General features: G+C 40.6%; 1 protein-coding gene across 2 annotated transcripts in view; it reads left to right on the plus strand.

Moving 5' to 3' along the window:
* Nucleotides 1-8: 8 nt before the first annotated feature.
* LOC129184970 (centrosomal protein of 104 kDa-like) overlaps nucleotides 9-23,197 on the plus strand; it is a 46,930-nt gene continuing 23,741 nt past the window's right edge. Inside the window, exons 1-12 of one of the 2 annotated variants that reach the window (XM_054781560.1) lie at nucleotides 9-154; nucleotides 736-862; nucleotides 4,795-4,968; nucleotides 11,606-11,744; nucleotides 11,912-11,974; nucleotides 14,158-14,234; nucleotides 15,672-15,840; nucleotides 17,006-17,161; nucleotides 17,230-17,457; nucleotides 20,897-21,115; nucleotides 21,210-21,377; nucleotides 22,740-22,907. In XM_054781560.1, the coding sequence (XP_054637535.1) occupies nucleotides 750-862; nucleotides 4,795-4,968; nucleotides 11,606-11,744; nucleotides 11,912-11,974; nucleotides 14,158-14,234; nucleotides 15,672-15,840; nucleotides 17,006-17,161; nucleotides 17,230-17,457; nucleotides 20,897-21,115; nucleotides 21,210-21,377; nucleotides 22,740-22,907 (1,674 nt within the window). In that variant the 5' untranslated portion in view covers nucleotides 9-154; nucleotides 736-749. Of the gene's footprint in view, nucleotides 155-735; nucleotides 863-4,794; nucleotides 4,969-11,605; nucleotides 11,745-11,911; nucleotides 11,975-14,157; nucleotides 14,235-15,671; nucleotides 15,841-17,005; nucleotides 17,162-17,229; nucleotides 17,458-20,896; nucleotides 21,116-21,209; nucleotides 21,378-22,739; nucleotides 22,908-23,197 lie in introns of those variants that run through there. The other variant, XM_054781566.1, reaches the window with a different exon arrangement.

Genomic DNA, 23,197 nt, shown 5'->3' on the forward strand with positions numbered 1-23,197 from the left:
AAATATATATATCCGGTCAAACCAACGCACCAGGAAGTTTCATACAAAAACTTAATTGACCACAATCCATTGCGACTTCCTACTGCGCATGTCCGCGAGTGGTTATGGAGCTCGGACGCGTCCACGAGCTGTCAACATTACGGTGATGTTCGCGGTAAGCTTTATAAGAACGCACCAAAAATATTATTTTTGCTTCTTAGTCAAAACTGTCTAAATCGAAGTGAAAGACGTTTATAAGTCAAGTCGATTGTTTGGAGTGGGTCAAAACGCCATCACAACACAGCTATTACAGCCTGAGCTAGGGCTCAGCCATGTTGTCTTTAGGAGCAGTTGACAGTTTGCCCCTGTAACTCCTGTCAAAAATGTTACCATTCTTTCTCAAGTTAGAACATCAATTCATACAGTGTTGCTGAACTAGAAAACCATCAACATGATTGGAACTAAGGATTAATACATGCCGCAAGGCTCTGCACACATTATACAAAATATCTTGGATTTGTCACCCACAACATTAAAAATAATGTGAATATGTTATCCATGAATGACATATTCAGCCAACTTCCCCCATTATACGGCCCCTCTGGCCAATAGCACAAATCATAAATAAATTACGAAATTTACGCTTAATCTATGTGATTGGTATCATCTGATTTCACTCATGAATGATCGGAATGGGCAGCAAAAAATCCTGATCGGAGCATCCCTACATTCACGAATGTGCTTGTCTTCTTTCAGTATAAAGTGGAGGGATGCCCAGGAAAATAGGATTTATTGTGGTCAGCTCTTCCAGTCATGAGGACAACTTCAGTGCTAAAGAGCTCATGGTCCATGCACCCACTGTCAGCGGGTGGAGATCTAGCAAGTAAGTACATCAAGAAAACACTGTTTACTTGTACCATTTGTCTTGCCTTTATGGAATATTATACAGTGAGACCTTGAAGCTTTCAAGGTGCCTTAATAAGGCTGTACATGTAGCAAAAAAGTAGGCAAACATAGTATAGTATATTATAATAATGTCTATCCATCCATTTTCTGTTCCACATGTCTGGGTCACGGTTGAGCTGGAGCCTTTTCCAGCTGACTTAAGCAAACAAGCAAGAAGGCAGGTGTGGCATGACGCTGGCACAGCTCTTAAAGGGATAGTTCTGATTTTTTGACAAAAAGCTGTATGACATCCCCATCAGCAGTGTAGTCTGTCAACAGTGACTTACTCCCCACTTGGTCCCATGAGCCCACTTCTGGTTGGATTTTGGTGATGAGAAACGCAGTTCCGGTTAGTTGCTGGGGTTACTTAAGTAAAAAGTTTGGCTTCTGAAAACAATATGCATTCAAAAGAGTAATACATTTGCATGACAAAAATGTCTCCTCGAAAAAATAAGACCTCACAAATTGCTCAGCTTTACTTTCTCTGTCGTCGTATTAATGCGCGCTATCAGCTGTCCAGTGGTGTGTATGTGATGAAGATGCATCCGCTGCAAGCATCTTCACCATCTTGTTTACGGACGTGTTCCACAGGGGATGAAGATGTGAGGGTCGCAGCCATCTTCATCACATACACAACAATGGGCAGATTTGTGAACAATATTTCAGAGATATGGTGATATTGTGTATGTGGAAAAGGTTTCAGATCTGAGAGTTCATCTCATAAAAAATCGGAGCAAAAACAAAAGTGTTGCATTTATATTTTTGTTGTGTATTTGCTGATGTCTTTCATGTTTATGTGATTTTTGAGGCATTATTTTCCAAATTGTGAGATCTTTATTTTGCAATAAGAAGGTTGCACTCTACTCTTCTTTTGCAGTTTATTTAATTTGGGGTGTGAGTCTCTTCACATCAAGACTAAAGCTGTTCACTTTGAGGTATACTTTTATTATGAATGTTGACTTATTGTTCCTTTAGTCATATTTATACTGAACAGCTATGACAGAGACATGTATCGCTTTCCTATGTTGCAATAAGTCAGTTAGTGCAATTTTAGATTCTGTGTTTATCATTACCTCCTTCTTGAGTCCCCACCTTATTGTGGTGGAGGAGTTTGCGTATCCCGATGGTCCTAGGAGCCAAGTTGTTGGGGGCTTTTATTCCCCTGGTGAGGTCACCCATGACAAACAGTTCCTAGAGGAGGGACCAGACAAAGAGTGGCCCAACAGACCCCAACAAGGACAAAAAACAATGGACCTAATTTTCCCTCGCCTGGATGCGGGTCATTGGGGCCCCCCTATGGAGCCAGGCCAGGAGGTAGGACAGGATGGCGAATGTCTGCTGGCCGGGCCTTCACCCATTGGGCCCGGCTGGGCAAAGCCCAAAGAGGCAACATGGGTCCCATGGGCCAAAGGCGTCGGGTGCAGAGCGAGCTGGGTGGTGGCCGAAAGGGGGAACCTTGGCGGTCTGATCCTTCGCTGCAGAAGTCAGCTCTTGGTACGTGGAATGTCACCTCTCTAGTGGGGAAGTGGAGAAGTTCCGGCTAGATATAGTAGGACTCAACCAGTCCTCTCCAGAGGGGCTGGAATTTTTTTCGCTCTGGCGTTGCCAGCAGTGGGAGGCGACGGGTTGGCAATTCATGTTGCGCACGCCCCTCGCCTCAGAGCCCGGTGAACGAGTAGTTTCCCTCTGCCTTTGAGTGGGGGGAAGGGTCCTGACTGTTGTGAGGGATGCCGTCAAGCTGAAGAAGGAGGGGAGGCAGCTTACAGGTACTGGCAGGCCAAGCTGTCTGCGGCCCTGGCAGTCGCTGAAGCAAAAACTCAGACATGGGAGGAGAACGACTTCCGGACGGCTTCAAAGAGATTCTGGACCACCATCTGCTATCTCAGGAGGGGGAAGCAATGCACCGTCAACACCGACTCGACCTCGACTTGAGATGTCATGGACCTGTGGAAAGAAGATTTTGAAGAGCTCCTCAATCCCACCAACACATCTTCTATTGAGAAAGCAGTGCCTGGGAACTCCATGGTGGGCTCTCCTATCTCTGGGGCTGAGGTTGCCGAGGTGGTCAAAAAGATTCTTGGTGGCAAGGCCCTGAAGGAGGATGAGATCCGCCCGGAGTTTCTTAAGGCCCTGGATGCTTTTGGGGTGTCTTGGTTGACACGACTCTGCAGCATCACATGGACATTGGGGGCGAGGCCTCGAGATTGGCATACCGGGGTGGTGGTCACACTTCTGGGCCTTCCCGGTAAGGTTTATTGAGGGGTTCTGGAGAGGAGGATCCATCGGATAGTTGAATATCCGATTCTGGAAGAGCAGTGTGGTTTTTGTCCTGGACATGGAACCGTGGACCAGCTCTGCACTCTCAGGGTCCTTGAGGGTTCATGGGAGTTTGCCCAACCAGTTTACATGTGTTTTGTTGACTTAGATAAGGCATTCGACCATGTTCCTAGAGGAATTCTGTGTGGAGTACTGTACGAGTATGGGGTACTGGACCTCCTAATTCAGGCTGTTGGTTTCCTGTATGACTGGTGTCAGAGTTTGATTCGCATTGCTGGCAATAAGTCAGACTTGCTTCCAGTGAGGGTTGGACTTCGCCAGGGCTGCCCTTTGTCACTGATTCTGTTCGTTACTTTTATGGACAGAATTCCTAGGCGCAGTCAGGATGTTGAGGAGATCTGGTTTGATGGCTGCAGGATTGGGGTTGGTTCCACATTTTGTAGATGATTTTTTTTCTGCTGGCTTCATTGGGCCGTGACCTTCAATTCTTACTGGATCGGTTTGCAGCAGAGTGTGAAGCGGATGGGATGAGAATCAGCACCTCCAAGTTCGAGTTCATCGTTCTCACCCAGAAAATGGTGGAGGGCCATCTCCGGGTTGGGATGAGCTCCTTCCCCAAGTGGAGGAGTTTAAGTATCTTGGGGTCTTGTTCACAATGAGGGAAGGATGGAACGCGAGATCGACAGGCAAATTGGTGTGATGTCTGTAGTGTCTGTAGCTGCATCAGTTCAATGTGGTGAGGAGGGAGCTGCGCCGAAATGCAAAGCTCTTAATTACCGGCCGAGCTACGTTCCTACCCTCACCTATGGTCATGAGCTTTGGGTAATGACCTTAAGATTAAGCTCATGAGTACATGCAGCTGAAATGGGCTTTCTCCCTAGGGTGGGTGGCTCTCCTTTAGAAATAAGGTGAGAAGCACTGTCATCCGGGAGAGACTCTGAGTATAACCGTTGCTACTCTCTATTGAGAGAGGCCAGATGAGGTTGCTCGGGCATCTGGTCAGGATGCCTCGCGGGTGTCTCCCTCGGCAGGTGTTCAGGGCACGTGGTAGGAGGCCTTGGGGAAGACCCAGGACATGTTGGAGAGACTCTGTCTCTCAACTGGTCTGGGAAGGCCTTGGAATCCACCGGTAGGAACTGGACTAAGTAGCCGGGGAGAGGGTATTCTGGGCTTCCCTGCTTAGGCTGCTGGCCCCGTGACCTGACCTTGGATAAGCAGAAGAAGATGGATGGATGGATGGATGGTTATCATTACACTTTTCTACTTTGACGTTACTGATTTCCTTCTCTGTGGTGGCTCACAAAAACCTGGAAAACCAAAGAAAAAGCAAAACACGCCTGTCAAGTTAAACCTTTAGATGCTTGCTGAGGTGAAGATTTGGTGACGTCTGTTTAAAAAATGGTAAGATTTGAGTTTGGAGTGTTCCACTCTATTCTTTTGCAGTTAAAACAAAATCTCTTGTAGTTTTTCTTTTGGTATATGTAGCATGTTATTGCGTTAATGCTTGCTGCTCTCATTCAATAAATGAAAACCACCAATGCTGCAGAATCCTTGGTTGTTTTATTAGGCTTAAACTTTAAACATGTTTCACAGGCTGTGCAGCTACCCTCAGCACATCACCCTGCAGCTGGTGGAAAGAAGTCGGGTAAAGAAGCTGCAGCTCCTTGCCCACCATTACCTGATTCCAGCCAAGGTGGAGTTCCACATCGGAGACACTCGACCTGAACCCAGCACTTCAGCAATCATTGGACAGCTTCGCAGACTTGGGTGAGACTGCAGACAAGAACAGAAAGACTATGGACATTTTGTAAAGTGGAATTTGGTATTTTGACAGCCAAATGGTTAACTTATATTTACATTTGTACGACAAGTTGACCTCCTCCAGCAAGCCTTCTTTGTATGATAAGAATAATAAAATGAACGGTGGCCGACAGGGGCAAACACACAACAAATGTCTGAACGCACCAAACAAAGAACCATAACCAAAAACACACAAACCACAAATAAAACTGCATGAGAAAAATGCTGCAACTTTGCAGAACAAAGTGGAAGTTAGCCAGACTACCAGGGGTGCCAGACCTGAGAGATAGCTGTTTTTACAGACGTGAGCGGGATGCCCAGAAGAAAGTTGCCGGAATGAAATGGTAAATTTTTCTTTGTCTTTGTTAACCACTTGGCTGTAAAAATTGGTTACTCTATAATACTTACGGTAAAATAATATGCAGGGGTTTCCTCCAGCTGACAAGAGGGTGCTAACATTCGAACATACAATAGCATTAGGATATCCCACCTGTTCCTGCTTTGAGTATGTAAGGCGTAACACACACGCGCATAAGTTATGTTTATTGTCAGCTAATAATATACGTCTGGAAAAGTTTAGGTACTAACTTTAACTATTTTTTGGATCTTTTCTGTGTTTGGAGCTGTTTGTTTGCCCATGTCAGCCACGGTAAAAAAGTTACTTAAAACATTATTATTATTATTATAACATTATTATAAAACATTATTATGTACAGTTAAAAAAAAGTGTTAAGTAAAAAAAAAACAACAATTTTACCCCGACAATTTATTATTATTATTTTAATTTTCATAATTTGCTATGGCAGTGGTGTTCAAACCGAAAGGGTGTGAAAAATGAAAGGATGCAGAGGGACATTTTGTATTTTTATTTTGCAAAAAGGCTAAAAAATATATCTTCTATAAGTATATGTATATGCAGTATATTAGGGCTGTCAAAGTTAACGCGTTATTAACACGTGCGCAATACGGCAGTATTTTTTTAAACCCGCGATTAATGTGCGCATATGCTGTTTGAGCCTTGGCTTACGCCATAGTAGCCACCGTGTAGCTAAAAGCTGGAGAAAATATTAGCAGAAATGGAGAAAGAATGGGTATTTTGATTGGTAAATTTAGCTTCAAAGCCCTGACAGATGGCTTTTGCAACAAGACCAAAGTTATTTGTATCTGCTGTCGCTGTGATTGGAATTGTCACAGAGTAGGTTTTTTTTTTTTTTTTTAGAAGTGAGACGTTTCTGGCCTGAAATTTTTGTTCGGAACTTGGAACGAGCTAAAATTTGGGTACTAGCTGCAAGTTAACGGCAGGCATAGCCGAGGACAGCTATGTTGGGGCTTCTGTGAATTCAGCGGTAGCAGAGCTAGCAGCGCTAGCATTAGCTAGAATTAGCAGTGCACTAGCTAGTCATCAACACATCAGTAAAACATACATACATTATAGCAATGTAATTTATCTTATTGATTCTGTATTGTGTAAAACTACAACAGGAACAACATTAAATTAGAAACACGAAATGTATACCGTAAAGCACCGTGTATAAACCGCACTTTTGTAAATGTAAAATACAATACAATGTTGGAGTTTATTCAAATTCATGCAATAAAATAATAATAGAGAAAAAGAGAAGCAGTGAAAGATAAGATATCAAAACATCTCTGAAAATTGCAAATTTCTTTATTTTGATTTTTTATTATTGTTATTAATCTGTGCTTAGCCATAATATTAAAAATCTAGATGCCGAAGTTCAGATTTCTCCTTTATTCTTCTTTTTGAAATTTCTTAGTACCTTTTATGCATGTTGATTTGAGATGAAAGAGTTGGCAAGCATTTATGAACTAAAAAAAATTTTTTCCCCGCCATGAGCCTGAAAATGGGGGTGCGGTTAATACACGGGTGCGGTTTATACACGGTGCTTTTACGGTCCTGAACCTTTTTTCCAAAGAGGTTGTGTACCACAAATATGCATTTTTGCACTCAATAAGATCATCAAATCGTATCTTTATGCATTTTCACATAATATCAACATTTGGGAGCAAACATGAAGTGAAAGAAAAAGGGTGAAAATTCAGCATAGTAGTCCATCTGTGTGAATTTCTCTTAGAGATGAATAAAGTATTATTTGTGCAGCGTATGAGAACGAGAGAAGGTGCGTTCAAGGACGGTCAAACAAATTGCAGCTCGCATTAAGCATTCAAAAACTGGGGGATTTCTAACTGTATATTATTTTTGAAACCACCATCCACCTGGACTTTGCTTTTCAGAGAGGTTGTGCACCAAACAAATATGCACATTAGCACTCAATAAGTTCCTCAAACCTTACCTTTATGCATTCCCACATAGTATCAGCATTTGGAACCAAATGTGAGGTGAAAGAAAAAGGTAAAAATACAGCATAGTAGTATGTAGTACTGTAGCAGTAGTGTGCAGCGTGGGACAAAGTTTGAAGGTGCATTCAAGGACTGTCAAACAAAGCGGGACAAAACTCCTCTCTCATTAAACATGCAAAAACTGTGAGATTTCTAATTGGATACTATTTTTTGAATAAAATAAAACATATAATTTGATGTAGTTATTGTAGTTGCGTATGAAATCGTTTACCATGAAGAGATTTACATCCCTACATATTATAGATCAAAACTTTTTAAATCTGCGATTAAATATGAGTTATCTATGGACAAAATGCAATTAATCGTGATTAAATATTTTAATCGATTGAGCTAATATACTGTGTGTGTGTGTATGTATGTATGTATGTATGTATATATTTATATATATGTGTATATGTGCATGGCTCAGATCAAGGGTACCCAAGTGTTACATGTAAAATTTTAAACTGCTGGATAGACCTTGGTAATGTTATCAACACAAACTTCAAACATTGCAAAACACACACACCCAACATACCAGAGCTCGAGACATCTTCCATTTCCCATAGCAACCCTCCAAAGTTCACTCTTTCTTAAATGTAAAGTACATAAGTCGGTATTCACTCGGTGTTAGAATTTTGTTCAAATAATCTTATTTTACTCTTTTATACACAAAAAAAATCACTTTAGTTGCAGAGTTGAGTAATTATTCCATGAATATATACCATTGTAATCATCATGGGGTTTGTTTTTCCATGGAATTATGTTCTTCAAAATTTTCATCGGCAGGCGGACACGAAGGTTATGTACTTTTCACTAATGATTACACAACAGTTATTTTTTTTACACTGAGAATATTTGAATAAAACACATTAGAAACCAATTTCAGACATCATTCTTTAATTCTAAGTAGAAATCGTGACAAAATTATCAGAGAAAATATTGTTTATTTCACAACAAAAGTAGACATGCTTTACATGTAACATTTCAATGTCCAAATATAGACACTTTTTTACAACATAGCCGTGCTAGCGCAAAATAAAAACATGAACAGGCTTAATTTATGGTTTGGTAAGCTTCCTCACTCTATAAACGTCAGAGTGATAGGAATTGTACACATTGTTAGAACAACAATTTCAAATACTACTCAAGTGAAGTTGAAGACAGCAAAGGGTACCCTTGATCTGAGCCATGCACATATATATATGTATATATACAGTATGTATGTATATATATATATATATATATGTATATATATATATACACTGCTCAAAAATTAGAGGAACACTTCGAAAACACATCAGATCTAAACTGGGGGAAAAATGATCAGGAAAGATATTCAAGATCATTTTTGAATTTTGAATTTTTGAATATCTTTCCTAATAATAAGTAGGTGATGTATTAGTAAGAAAATGATGCCACATAATTTGATAGAAATGAAAATGATCACCCTATAGAGGGGGGAAATCAAAGACACTCCAAAAATGAAAGTGAAAAAATGATGCAGCAGACTGGTCCATTTTGCCAAAATGTCATTGTAGCAACTCAAAATGATTCTCAGTAGTTTGTGTGGCCCCCACGTGCTTGTACGCATGCCTGACAACATCGGGGCATGTTCCTAATGAGACTATGAGTGGTGTCCTGGGGGATCTCCTCCCAGATCTGGACCAGGGCATCAGTGAGCTCCTGGACAGTCTGAGGAGCAACCTGGCGGCGCCGGATGGACCTAAACATAATGTCCCAGAGGTGTTCTATTGGGTTTAGGTCAGGTGAACGTGGGGGCCAGTCAATGGTATCAATTCCTTCATCCTCCAGGAACTACCTGCATACACTAGCCACATGAGGTCGGGCATTGTCGTGGACCAGGAGGAACCCAGGTCCCACTGCACCAGCGTAGGTTCTGACAATGGGTCCAAGGATTTCATCCCGATACCTAATAGCAGTCAGGGTGCCATTATCTAACCTGTAGAGGTCTGTGCGTCCTTCCAGGGATATGCCTCCCCAGACCATCACTGACCCACCACCAAACCGGTCATGCTGAATGATGTTGCAGGCAGCATAACGTTCTCCATGGCATCTCCAGACCCTTTCACGTCTGTCGCATGTGCTCAGGTTGAACTTGCTCTCATCAGGGAAGAGCACAGGGCACCAGTGGTGTAGTTGCCAATTCTGGTGGTCTATGGCAAATGCCAATCGAGCTCTACGGTGCTGGGCAGTGAGCACAGGGCCCACTACAGGATGTCGGGCCCTCAGGCCGCCCTCATGGAGCCTGTTTCTGATTGTTTGGTCAGAAACATTCACACCAGTGGCCTGCTGGAGGTCATTTTGTAGGGCTCTGGCAGTGCTCATCCTGTTCCTCAGATACCGATCCTGCTGAGGGTTGAAGGACCTTCTACGGCCCTATCCAGCTCTCCTGGAGTAACTACCTGTCTCCTGGAATCTCCTCCATGCGTCCAGGTACCGCAGTGATGCCCTGGTCCAGATCTGGGAGGTGATCCCCCAGGACACCATCCGTAGTCTCATTAGGAGCATGCCCCGACGTTGTCAGGCATGCGTACAAGCACATGGGGGCCACACAAACTACTGAGAATCATTTTGAGTTGCTACAATGACATTTTAGCCAAATGGACCAGTGTGCTGCATCATTTTTCCACTTTCATTTTTGAGGTGTCTTTGATTTCCTCCCTCTATAGGGTGATCATTTCTATCAAATTATGTGGCATCATTTTGTTACTAATACATCACCCACTTATTATCAGGAAAGATATTCAAGATAATTTTTCCCCCAGTTTAGATCTGATGTGTTTTCGGAGTGTTCCTCTAATTTTTTTGAGCAGTGTATGTATATATGTATGTATATACACTAAGTCCCCAACTTACGAACACAATTGGTTCCAGACGACTGTTCTTATGTCGAATTGTTCTTAAGTCGGGGAAAAGGTAATATTACCAATGATATAGGTACTACATGTACGTGTGTATATACAGTATATACAGTATATGTGTATGTATGTAAATATGAGTTTGGATGCAGTAGTAATATTAAACGAGGATAATTAATGAAAAAAACAATAATAATAAAAATGATATAATAATACGTAATGATAAATGTTATTTACCTTTGAAGAGGAGTGGTTGAGCATATGTCATTGTGGTGGAGGAGGAGGAAGAGTTATTGAAAAAAGTAAAAATCGTCGTCGTCGTTAGACTCTTCTAAAAGAGGTAGTGTTCTGTGGGTGGTGTAGAATTAAGCAGGCATATTAACTCTTCATAAACTTTAATCACACACTCTGTCCGGGTTGTATTATACAGCTAACAATGTAGCTTTCTCTCTACCGCTGTTGGTCCCATTAGCAGTGTCACAGTGCCCTCTTCTGGTCAAGCATGTAGCAGTAAAATTCTGATTGAGCGACTACAAGGCAAAATTTAATAAAATATAGACGAGTAGGCTTGTGTTCGTATCCGTGAGTGTTCGCGAGTCGGATGTTCGTAAGTTGGAGACCTAGTGTAGTTAAAGACAAGACTTTGTGTTATTAGATATTAGTATCAACATTTTTGCTTTTTCTCTTTGTGCTTTTTTGGTATTTTTTTTCAAATGTTTGCTTTTTTTAGTGGAAACAGTCGTGGGCACCGCTGCTCTATAGGAAAACTTTGTTATAAATTCAAACAAATCAGAGGTCCTTATTGTGTTGCTGTCAACTTGAGAGGTTCCACTGTATTTTTATAAACTGTTACACCACAGGTTATCTAGACATTTATGGTTTTGTTGATTTTAATTTTATATCCTGATGACTGGGGCTGCACGGTGGCTGAGTAATTAGCACACAGTCACACAGGCCACACAGTCAGGAGTCAGATCTGAGTTTGAATTTCCGCTGGGCAGCTCTGTTCGTGCATGTTCTCCCCGTGCATGCGTGGGTTTTCTCTGGGTACTCCAGTTTCCTCCCACATTCCAAAAACATGCATGTTAGGTTAATTGGCCACTCTAAATTGCCCATAATTGTCCATCAAATTGTGAATGATTGTTTGTCTAATGCGATTGGCTGGCGACCAGTCCAGGGTGTACCCCGCCTCTTGCCCGAGGTCAGCTGGGAAAAAGTCAGCGTACCCCCGCGACCCTAATTAGGATAAGCGGCATAGAAATGACTGTCCCTGTAAGGATATTAAAATAGACTATCTGGCCTGTTGTCATATTTTACATTATAATACAATACAAAGCTAATGATGTATGCTGTCTCAACAGCTATGTGTCTCTGTCGGACAACGAGAAGACCGGCTTTAGAGCTCGGGAGCTGAAATCAGTCCATGTAGACGCCGTCGGAACTTATCTGAAGATAACCTTCCACCAGAATCATATTAACCGTCACAATCACTACAATCAGGTACTGTAGCTATGGCAGTTATGTTATTTGTTCAGAGCCCCAGACTACAGACTGAAAGTTAAACAATGCCAGATTGATATGAAAGTGATAGCTACAGTGTTAATTTAAAATGACATGTTATTGCTTGGGTTCCATGCAGTTTTCTTCCCATTTAAATGTGATTTCAGGTCTCTTTGGTGGCCATTAATGTGCTGGGTGAGCCACTGGATGGCAGCGCTTTTCACACGATGGTAAGTGCTCTCATTAACCGTTTTGAATAGTTACATATTTGCAGCAGTGGGTGGCGCTGTTGTGCTGTCGCTTTGTTGTGTGGGCGGTTTCAACTTTTGACGCCCTAATGAAGGAAATGCACATTTGGAAATGCACATAAAAACCTCTACGTTTATTTGCTTCTTCTGAAACTAAATTCAAGACAAATTCTTACATCATTGTTTTATTAATTGTAATATTTCCACTGGTAAGTTATTGACAAATTTTTTAGGATTGGCAATTTCAACAACCCTTCACAATGGATTCATTAACACCATTTATTAACAGTTAGCAATGGGAGCAGTAATGATGACACTGTATTAGTGTATTTGTGAATGTGCAGGTAATTATATAATGTTTTCATATACTTTATACACACATCCATTACCCCTGCCACATATTTGATGCATCCAAGCTGGTTTTGGGGGAAAGGCTGATTACACCCTGAACTGATAGCATGTAAATTACAGGACTGATACACAATTTTAATTAACCTAACATACACTTTTTGAACTATAGAAGAGAATGAGTACCTGAAGAGAACTCCTAAACAAATACTATAGCATGTGGTGTATATGCATGCTTTACTAGTTGATGTGTCAGGAATGCAGTAATGAGATACAAGGGGAAGTTTGAATGCAATCACACTGGATGCCTTTAGTGAGTCGGTGTTATCAGATAGGCTTGCAGACAGATAGCTTCTGAGGTAGGGAGAACACCTTAAAACATGCACGTCCCCCCCAACACATACACTCGATAAAGACACTGACACACTCCCGCACAGATTCCATTGAACAAGCAGTGTATTGTTTTTCCTCTGCTAATCTTACTAAGCACCTCCATCTTACTGGTGATCCCACCTGGAGAGGTCAGTTATTCACATATTTTTTCTTCTTTTCTTCATGATGCTCAAGTGTGTCTTATAAAGTTATATTACTATTTTGACTACAGTCTTCCCTCGCTACATCACTTTTTGCAGATTTTGTGGATTTTTTTAAGTGGAATTTTGCATGTTTTTTTTTTTTTAACAGCGTGTGAACGTGCATTGTGTTCTGCATCCTTGTGTCGTATTAGAGTGATCTATCGGTGCTCTGTTGCATGTGTCTGTTATTGTATTTACTACTGCTACCAGTAGAGGATGTTGTATACTCATGTGACAGTTGAAGACTTGTCCAGATGTCCAGTTCTCTCAGTAAATATAGATCCACAACAGTCCTGAATGGCTAAGGGAGAACCCGCCCATTGTGTTATGCATTCTGATTGGCTGTAGACCATTGTTAAGTCTCCTTGTGCAGGACTGCCTGTTCCTGGTTTTATGATCGCTAGCTGCTAGGATCATACATGCTGAATGAAGGCAGAAGTTACGCAGCTGTAGGGCTCCAGGAATACTTTAAATGAATCTTTGTTTCATGGAGGACGAGGAGTAGGAATATTTTTTCACAAGGAGACAAAAACTCTACTGCCTAATGGCGCCAGGACAAGCCATGATCAGAGGAAATATGCGTGACTCACATAATTTCTTGTGTCCAATCTCATAAGTTATGTCTTTAAAATTCAAATGAATTTTGAACTTTGAGAGTGTTTAAACAAGAGAGAAATGTGCTAAAATGTTAATGCCTGTCTGAGAAAAGTGTTTAAAGTGTATGGTGAGAGGTTTTTACAGTCTTAAAACATATACTGTATAATAACTCGAAAAATATAGTTAGGAACATCTCGGATTTCACTTGTTTCAGGCTATTTTAGGAACCTATTCCCCACGATAAAAGAGGGAACACTGTATTACTCATCATCATCAACAACTTTATTTCAGACACATACATGGTCAAGGAACATTAAAAAAAAAAAAAACAACACATCACCTCAAGACACCATAAACGATGGCTATCTCTTGCTCTATAGGTTAAGGTGCCAGTGTTTCCACAAACTACTATTTGGACAGTATCAGAGTTTTTAAGAAGATACAACAGTCTAAAATTTAAAAAAAAAAAAATATATATATATATATGTTTGAATGTTGTATCTTCTTAAAAAGGCAATTTTAGGGTCACCTTTAAGCCAGCAACAACAGAAGAATTTGATTAATGGAAATGTAGTGCAGTACATCAAGAGTATATCCTGTATGTGTGTCTCATTGTGTGTGATTTGTCCATCTGTTTACCCCCAGCCAAGCAAAGAGCAGCTGATTGAACACTACCTCAACAGCACTCAGCTGGAAGCTGCCTTGGATGCGACCCTTGCAGGGTAAGACTCGGCCAATGAACCCGGTGTCTTTTTCCCGTGACAGTAATACTGTGCAACAAAGCCATGTAGTCTGGAAGCCAACCAATAAGGCATTTAAGGTCAAATTGTCCTATACTCTGCCAGCGTTGTGTGTTCTTCTATTTTGGTAGGAACTCAACCAGTTTCAAGGCTCACGATTATGCAAATTAAACTTTTTAAAGGTTTTGTAACCGCAGTATGTGGCCAAGTACCTACTTATGACAAAAAAACTAAATCTATCATCTCCCCTTCGTGTTTGCTCCACTTCTGAGAAAAGAGGTGGTCAAACGATGGCTTCCACATGGACATGGTTTTTCTTTGTCTGTTTGTGGGATTAAGCTGTGGAATAGTCTGGGACCTGAACTAAAGCAATGTCAAAACAGTCGCCATTGTCTATAAATGTCTATATAAACAGAATGTTTGGTTACAATACAGAGACATTGAGGTTTAACTGTGTTCATGTTGTGTGGATGGTCATTGATGTTACTTACCTTGTGGTATTTGTTTTACCATTGCTGGTATTTATGTCCAATGTTGCCTACACTTGTGGTATTCTTATTACCATAGTTGGTATTGAAAATCCTGTTACATGTGTAAATATCAGTGTAAATGCAAGATGTATTGCTGGAAAAGAAAGATAAGAAGAAAAAAAGGACAAAGTAAATAAGGAAGCAGCTTTTGGTTTTCATGGAAGTATCTCTTGAGCGATCGGGCTGGGATTTTAATAAGTTCTACTTCTCCCCACTCCATTTGGAGCCTCAAATAGGTCTAATTATGTATTATTTCTTGTGTTATTTTTTGTCTTTTTTCAAGTCAAACATTCTATTGTTTAATATTGCTACAGTACACTATTTGCTCAAAATAAATAATGAATGAATGAATGACATGATACCGGCTCTGTCCCACCCATAGCTAAATGAGCCCACCCCATGTATGCATCTATCACTTCATGCAGGACAGCTTTGTTAAAAAAAAGAAAAAAAGGCTTCACTACACATCTTCAACCTGGACCTCTGCCAACTATTCGTTGCTCTGCTACAGATGGAGAAGCTTTTAGTCCACTTAATGTTACGTTGTTGTACAGTATGTGATACAGTACAGTATATTAAAGTGCAGGAATACAGTGTAGATGTCACAAGTGGATGAAGTGCATAATAGCGCTTCTTGGAGATAAACACTGTTCGTGTGTAGACAAATGCAGCTTATAAGCATGAAAAAGATACATACACACAAACCGGCGTGTTCCCAGTAGGGTTTACTAGTAGCACTTAAACTGTAACAGCAAGGCTAGATTTTGGCCAATACACTTCTAGAACACTATTGTGGGACCTGAGACTTGTTTAAAATGGAGGGAAAATAGTATAAATGGGAAAAGCCTTCTAGAAATAGCCCTCTCTGTTTTTTTTTTTATGGCCCCAGAAAATGTGATTCCATGTCCCCCTTGGACGACCTGGCCTTTGACATGTACCAGGACCCGGAAGTGGCCCATATAATCCGCCAGCTGGATCAAAAGAAGAAGGACATGGTGTGCCAGGAGCGATATGAGCAAGCCAAATATCTGAAGCAGGCCATCGCTGATCTTAAAAAGGTATGCGTACAGTATTTAAACAATGCAATTCCCAATAAATTTGGGTGATAGTCAGCTGAAAACGTTATTTTAACCTTAATGTCATTTGAAGATAATTGTCATCTTTTACTTGTGTTTCTGCAACTGATTATTACTATTATTATTTTCCCTTTAAATGTATATGTTGTATGTTTTTTCCTCCCTTTCTACACATGTACAAGGTAATGTCACCCTTTAAGCAGCACTTGTTAAACTTCCTCAGATTCCAGTAGCCGACCCGTTTTGTATACAGTGTTACCATGCTCACCATACATTCTTAATAAGTTCAACAGCTGCAGCGACTGTTCTCAGGTTGTCTCTTCTTTGGCCTTCTTACTAAAAAAAAAAAAAAAAAAAAAAGGCAAGGCTTTCTGTAACAAGATAGCAGCCACACTTGCCTTGTTTGCAAGGCACCTCACAGTTACTGATGTTGCCATGGTAATCAGAGTGCTTGACAAGTATATTTGACCAGCACTCTTGCCATCCTCAGAAGTATGGAATAAAGGTCGTTTCTCATCTTAAATTCATATAAAAGTGGTAACATGAATTTCACAGTTTGGGCCAAAGTATAATTTGGTAGTGGTTCGTGTTTTGTGCAGTTGTTGTGTGACAACTTCAGCTTTTTAGAAATCTCCCTGTGATTGACTGGCAACCATTGAACTTTGTAGTCCCAATTTCACACAAATTAAGCTGGGATCAGCTTGGACCCGTGGCCCTGAACATGATAAGTGGTATTTGGATGGATGGAGCCACACGGTGGTCTAGTGGTTAGCATGTTGGCCAACACATAACAGTCTGGAGATCGAGAAGACCTGGGTTCGATTCTCCCTTGGGCATTTCTGTGTGGAGTTTGCATGTTTTCCCCGTGCGGCTTGGGTTTTCTCTGGGTACTTCGGTTTCCTCCCACTTTCCAAAAACATGCATGTTAGGTTAATTGGCGACTCTAAAAGGTATGAATGTGAGTGTGAATGATGGCCAGCTGCCTCTCGCCCGAAGTCAGCTGAGATAGGCTCCAGCATACCCCCGCAACCCTGAAGAGCAGAAGCGGTATAGGAAATGGATGGATGGACGGCTGCAGTGTAATCGTCTCAATGTAATGTCATTGTAAAACCGCATGACTGACTTCATCTCTCTGCCTTTTTGATAGGCCGGAGAGCATTTGGCAAGATTTGATGTGGAGAAGCAATCTGCTATGGAAAAGGAGGACTATGACCTTGCCAAGAAAAAGAAGGATGAGATGGATGAGTACCGGCAGAGTGTCTACCAACAGCTGGAGGTCCACAACCTGCTAGATATGACAATGGTCAGTCACCAAGCACTATTTATTAAGTCTTGTAAAAGCTTACTTGTGCTTGTTTACCTCCTCACTAGATCACAAATGCAGCACAACTGTCTCCATCCCACGAGGTTCCCTCACCTCTCCATTCTTCAGACTGCCACTCACCCCTCCCCAAACCCTTTGACACGATAAGGAAAGGGAAAGCTTTCTCAAAAACGCCACAGAGCCGTCTGTCAGACTCTGGCACAGTGTCGCCTAAGCGGAGCAATTCACCTGACATACCTGGAGCCTTGTCCTCGTCTACGCTACCAAAAATAGATGTAAGTACCACTTTTATTAGCTGGAATAATACAGTACCCTTGAGCCTCTCACAACCATTAGATAGATAGATACTTATATCTCCAAGGGAAATAAACATTTCCAGCAGTGCTGCAAAAATGTCAGAATGAACTTACTGTACAGTATATCACAAAATAAAATAAAACACTCAAGGCAAGACATGAGAGACAAGAAAAATAAGATAATACTGTAGAATAAGAATAAGTAAATATGGGACAGATCACGTCAAATTTGTAATAATACGTAATTAATAATAATAATAATAATAATAATACATCATAATTTAATAAGTCCAGTGTGTGTTTTTCTCGCTCCCCCTCTGTTGTGTTGAAAGGCCCCATGGCGTGGGGGAGGAATGATCTGCTCAGTCTTTCAGTGAAGCAGGGCAGTGATAGTAATCTGCCACTGAAACTGCTCTTCTGTCAGGAGATGATGCTGTTGTTGTTCATGCTGGTTGCTGGTTGTTCATGATGGAAAGAAGCCTCTTTTGCTGTCCTTTGCTGTCTTCTGTCCTTTACTCTGCCACAGATGTCAGGCTGTCCAGCTCAGTGCCAATGACAGAGCCTGCCTTCCTCACCAGTTTGTCCACGCATGTGGCGTCCTTCTTCTTGAGGCTGCTCCCTCAAGTGGAAATGATTCAATATCTTAACTCAGAAAAGTGGGTTTTTGTATCAGCCATGTTGTCACTTCCTGTCACCAGAAGGAGGCACTGGCAGTAATTGAGGAAGAGACATATGGGTCTCTTCAGGGTGTCATCTACGTCATACACACCAATTATTGTAGAAGTCTGACCTTGTTGAGTTGAGTTTTTTTGAGTTTCATTTTTCTTGGCAAGTCGCCAAGGCTCTGCCCACAATCTATGGCGGCTAAATTGGTTTGCAATATATAATCGCCCATATGTCTAGCATCTGTGATTTTCATGTGGCCTCATTTGCTGAAAGTCCGTAGGACTAGTTCACATTTTCAATAGGGCCTTCACACCGCTAGGTGCTCGGGCCCTAATAACATAATAATCATAGTAATAATAATCAAATAACACAAGCTACTGTTGCGGCCGTATCCAGCTAAAACTCAACTCTGAACCCCCAACGTCACTTCCTGTCCACACGTCCAGATCGCATTTATTGCAACACACACAAGCACAAGTTTTATTTATGTCTTAAAAGGCTTATTTTCTCTGATTATATCAACTATATTAGGTAATATCAGTGTAAAGGTGACTATCTGAGTGTTATTTCATGTCCAGATTGCTCTAATAATGTTAAAAACGTATTTAGAAGGTTGTAAACAGTTTTTCTATGCTCTAACTCTGAAAATACTCGATTCAACTTTGATGCCAGTGCAAATTCTGACCTTCTTTTATTATTAAAGGCGATTTCGCCATATAGTACTGTGCAGCTAGGATAGAGACACATGCATCGCTTTCCTACATCATAGTATGTTCCATTTCCGGTTCTATGGTCACTATCATATTTTCCTTCCTTCCTATCACTTGTGAACTTATTCTCTTAGGTAACAAAAAACACAGAAAAGGCTAACTTGTGATGTTATTGTTTTGAAAGATAGAGATATGCAGAGATGTCACGTAATTTCATGCTTGGTAATTGTTAGAAGTTTTGGTTTTTGTGCAACTTTAATTTCTCAAAATATTTAGTCAGTCTCTGAATAGTACAACTACCAGGGTGTTGGACTTTCACTGTATTTTAGGTGCAACAACATTGCTAACAATACACAAACACCGAAAGGAAAAGCCTCCTCCCTAAGTATGTGTGTTGTTGATGTAAGTGATAGAAGATGTCCACAGTGCAGGGATTATTTTTATTCTTTTACTCACCGCCTCCTCAGCTCAGCTCTACTGCAGGTTTAAGTTTCTCTATTTAATTAAAAGCGTGCAACAGGTCACTGACTCTATAGGCCGCCAGCGTGGCCTCAAGACCCAGCTTTGAGCCGCATAGAAGCAGACAACGGCCAGTTGGCGCCCGGAGGTAAAACGGAGCAGACATGACTGGATGTTACTGGAGTTTGTGTAATGGTAGGTCAAGCAGTCATCATTCTGTAAAGCGACTGGTCTTTTTTAGTCAAATAAACAGAGCTAGTGGTAGAAAACATTGTTTTTTACTTAAAGGGATAGTTCTGATTTTTTGACATGAAGTTGTATGACATCCCCATCAGCAGTGTAGTACAGCAACAGTGACTTGCCCCCCTCAATTGGTGTTTCTGTTAGAAAATAAGGGCATGCTTGTGTCTTCTAAAAATGTTTACCCAAATACTGTTCAATTTAAAGTAGAATTTCTGACATTTTAAAATTTCCTCTTAAACCGGGCGCTCGTTCATATTTTGTTATTTTCTTATTAGCTGAGGATTTGAGCATAGCCAAAGGTTTGTTATAAAAAGATTACATTTCACTTTTTCTATATTTATTTTAAAAAGAGAATGGCCTACCTTATTTTAGAGGCTATTGTTAGATAAGATGTTTTTATGTACATCTTGCATGTAGCTTTAAAATTTCAAAAAACATCCTCATGTTAAGTATTTATTTTAATAAAACGACTTGACACACATATTTGGCTTTGCTTCTGTCTGTCTCACTTTGCTTAAACAATATCGAGATCTATATTTTATATCGATATTCAACCTAAATATATTGGGATGTGAGTTTTGGTCTATATTGCCCAGCCCTGTGTTCCAGGGTTAAACTGTGGCCATCATACATTTAGTAATAAAGTAATATTTTAACATTCTTAATTGTCATACAACTGTACAAAATAAGCAAACCATGGTTATTAATGAAATGTAAAATTGATAAGACTACCTTAACTTGTAGACAACAAGTGACAAGGTTTAGTGACGCTGGATATTTCTGTATTGTATTGGATACTCAAGAGGAGAAGCGGTATAGAAAATGGATGGATGGATGAATACTTCTGGTGTCTTACAGTTTTTTGAATGTACCACATAGGCTTAATTCAAATAACCTCAGCTTCTTTTTTGCTATTGTTCGCTGCATGCCCCTTGCATAGTAAAAAAAAAAAAAAGCCAGAAATCAGCAGAACACTCCGCCACAGGTAGGTCTTTATTGCTGAACAGCATTTACACTATGCAATTAGGGTCATACATGCTGTACACTCATCATGAGCATGTATGTCATATTAATTGAGGGAATTTAGTGATTTATTTGAAGCATTCTTTTTCCAATTTATTTTGCATTTTCTCAAATCCACATTATGCATTAGGGTTTTTGGGACAATATACTGAGGTATACTTTTTCTGAAAATGACAAATTTAATATGTATGACATTGGTTTCATTGTAATCTCTTGTTTTATATTTAAGGTATACGAAAAGTACGAATCACGGAAGCGCAGAAGTGTGTTTACCCTGTGTAAGTCTGAACACGTTGATCACGTTCTTGTCTTGTTAGGTTAGCAGCGTGCCATATGATGAGTTGCTGTTGCCAGCCCCTCAAAGGAAAGACCAGCAGCCAGTGGCGGACATACAGAGTCCTACAATGGAGCAGTTCCTTTTACGAGACACCCAAAGGACACTACTTAGTCCTGAGACCGGCATAGAACCAGAACCCCTATCAGAGAAGGCTCAGAGAGAGGCTGGTCTTTCAATAGAAATCTTTGGAGAGAGTCTGGTAATCATTTGTCTGGTATAGCTGAATCATTCAATATATATATAGGTATTTGTTACTGTACTCTTTTTGCTCCTCCTTGACTACTGTAATCCAGGTCGCAAGTGCATATTCTAAATCCTGGTCGAACAGAGAAGATGCACTCCTGGCTGTGCACAACAAGCTTTTGGAGGTATCATCCACAACTTCCAAAGAGGAGCTGAGGAACATGTTAAGAGCTACAGTCTTCCTGGTCAAGAGAGCCCTCCTTGAGAAAGTCTCATCTGTGAGTTTTTTTTTTTTTTTTTTGAAGAGTATGGCTATGGTCTAGCTACCCTGTTAAAGCTTTTCTGGATACATTTCAACTGTCATTGTCAGTGTGCTCTCTGGAATCCTTTTACAAGCACAGCTCATGCTCCTGATTTTGAAACATAAGCACTCAGACATGCGTGGAACAGTGTTCTCCCTGTATCAAACGTGACCACAGTTCCTCCTGGTTTGCTTCCTCCCTTAAAAAAAAGTTTGACAAAGTTAGCCTCGTAACACCTCTTTCTGGCAATAGCTTACTGTAGTAGTGCTGCAATATACACTACCGGTCAAAAGTTATAGAACACAGAAACTACATTTTTAAGTGTTAAGATGGTCTGTCTCTGTTTCATTGTTAATTCCCTTTTTCTTGCCATTTTTGTAGCAACAAATTATTTTCTCCAGTACAATGCTGTTCAAGTGATGTTCACGGGGGAATAGTACCACAGTGTGTTCTGAACACTGTTTTTATGCAGACAGAGGAGGTAGTAAGTACTCCAGAACTTGGAACACCTGGAGGAATTAGTTGCACCAACAGGCAAGGCTTGATCAACCTCCATTTCTGCAGAACAGCTTTAAATTGTTGACCCATTTTGTGGTCCCTGAAACAGGCCTTTTTTTTATAATTTTGAAATACACATTATTTTTCAGTTTTGGGTAACCTTACCTTTTTTTAACCTCTGGCACTTCACTTTTCTTTGTGTCAAGCTATTCATTGGACTTGAACAACTTCAATATCAATAAATAACTGGAAAATTGTTTAAGCCTGTTTCTTTGAGGTGGAAAAAGTAGCAAATGAGATCTGTTTGTTGTTTGTAAAGCTTTTGACCGGTAGTGTATATTTATGTGTGTAAATGTGTGAACCATGTGTGTAAATACACAGAATTCTACATTAAGGTGTTACCTGTTTATTTAATTAATTAGGTAAACCTTGTCTTCATTGGTGTCAGATTTGGTAACTGCACTCAGGGTAATACTGTGGCTACAGTTCTTCCCGTAAACACAAACAGTCACAAATAACAGTACTAGTAATGTGAATACCTTGGTTGTTCCTTGTCAAGAAGGGTTGGTTTGAATAGTAAAACAGATATGGCTTGTTAGAATTCTAGGGAGCACAAGTAAAGCCTGCCGCAACATGTTTTCTTTTTATTTATACATTTTTTTCACCTTTATTTTACCAGGTAAGCTCAATTGAGAACAGTTTGTCATTTACAATTTTCTACTACTACTACTACTACTACTACTCCTACTACTACTTACTGCGTTTAGGCTGCCAAATGTTAGCTTCTCTTTAAAGGAATGCTGCCTTTTGAGCGTAATGCCCTCTATTTGTCCTCTGTAGGTTTTCCAAGCCTCCTTGAAGCTGCTGTTCTTGATGTTCAGCCAGCTGATCCCAGGTCTGGGCCGGGCTGAGGTGGCCCACTGTTTGGATCAAACTTGGCCCAATCTGCTGGCCAGGACAGGGGACTCGAGCAGCCGCCTCCGGATCACAGCTATCGCCTGCATCCAAGTATGACACAGCTGTAGGGTTTCTGCTTTCACAAAATATCACAAAAGATAAACCATATTATAATTAAGTTAAGTCATTAAGTTACTAGTTGTTTGGTGCTGGTAGAGCCAGATAAGCATCAGGTTCACAAATAGCACGGATCTAGTTGTAGAGTCCGATTGGAAAACCTGGCTGTAGAACCTGGGGATGGACATGGCGAGAGAGAGAAAAGGGCGAAATAGATAGACAGACAGCAGCTAGTGGTATAGTTTACCTGTCCATAATGAAAAGTTAAAAAAAACGAATAATAA

Source organism: Dunckerocampus dactyliophorus, chromosome 1 (genome assembly GCF_027744805.1).
Source record: "Dunckerocampus dactyliophorus isolate RoL2022-P2 chromosome 1, RoL_Ddac_1.1, whole genome shotgun sequence".
Classification (NCBI taxonomy): Eukaryota; Metazoa; Chordata; class Actinopteri; order Syngnathiformes; family Syngnathidae; genus Dunckerocampus; species Dunckerocampus dactyliophorus.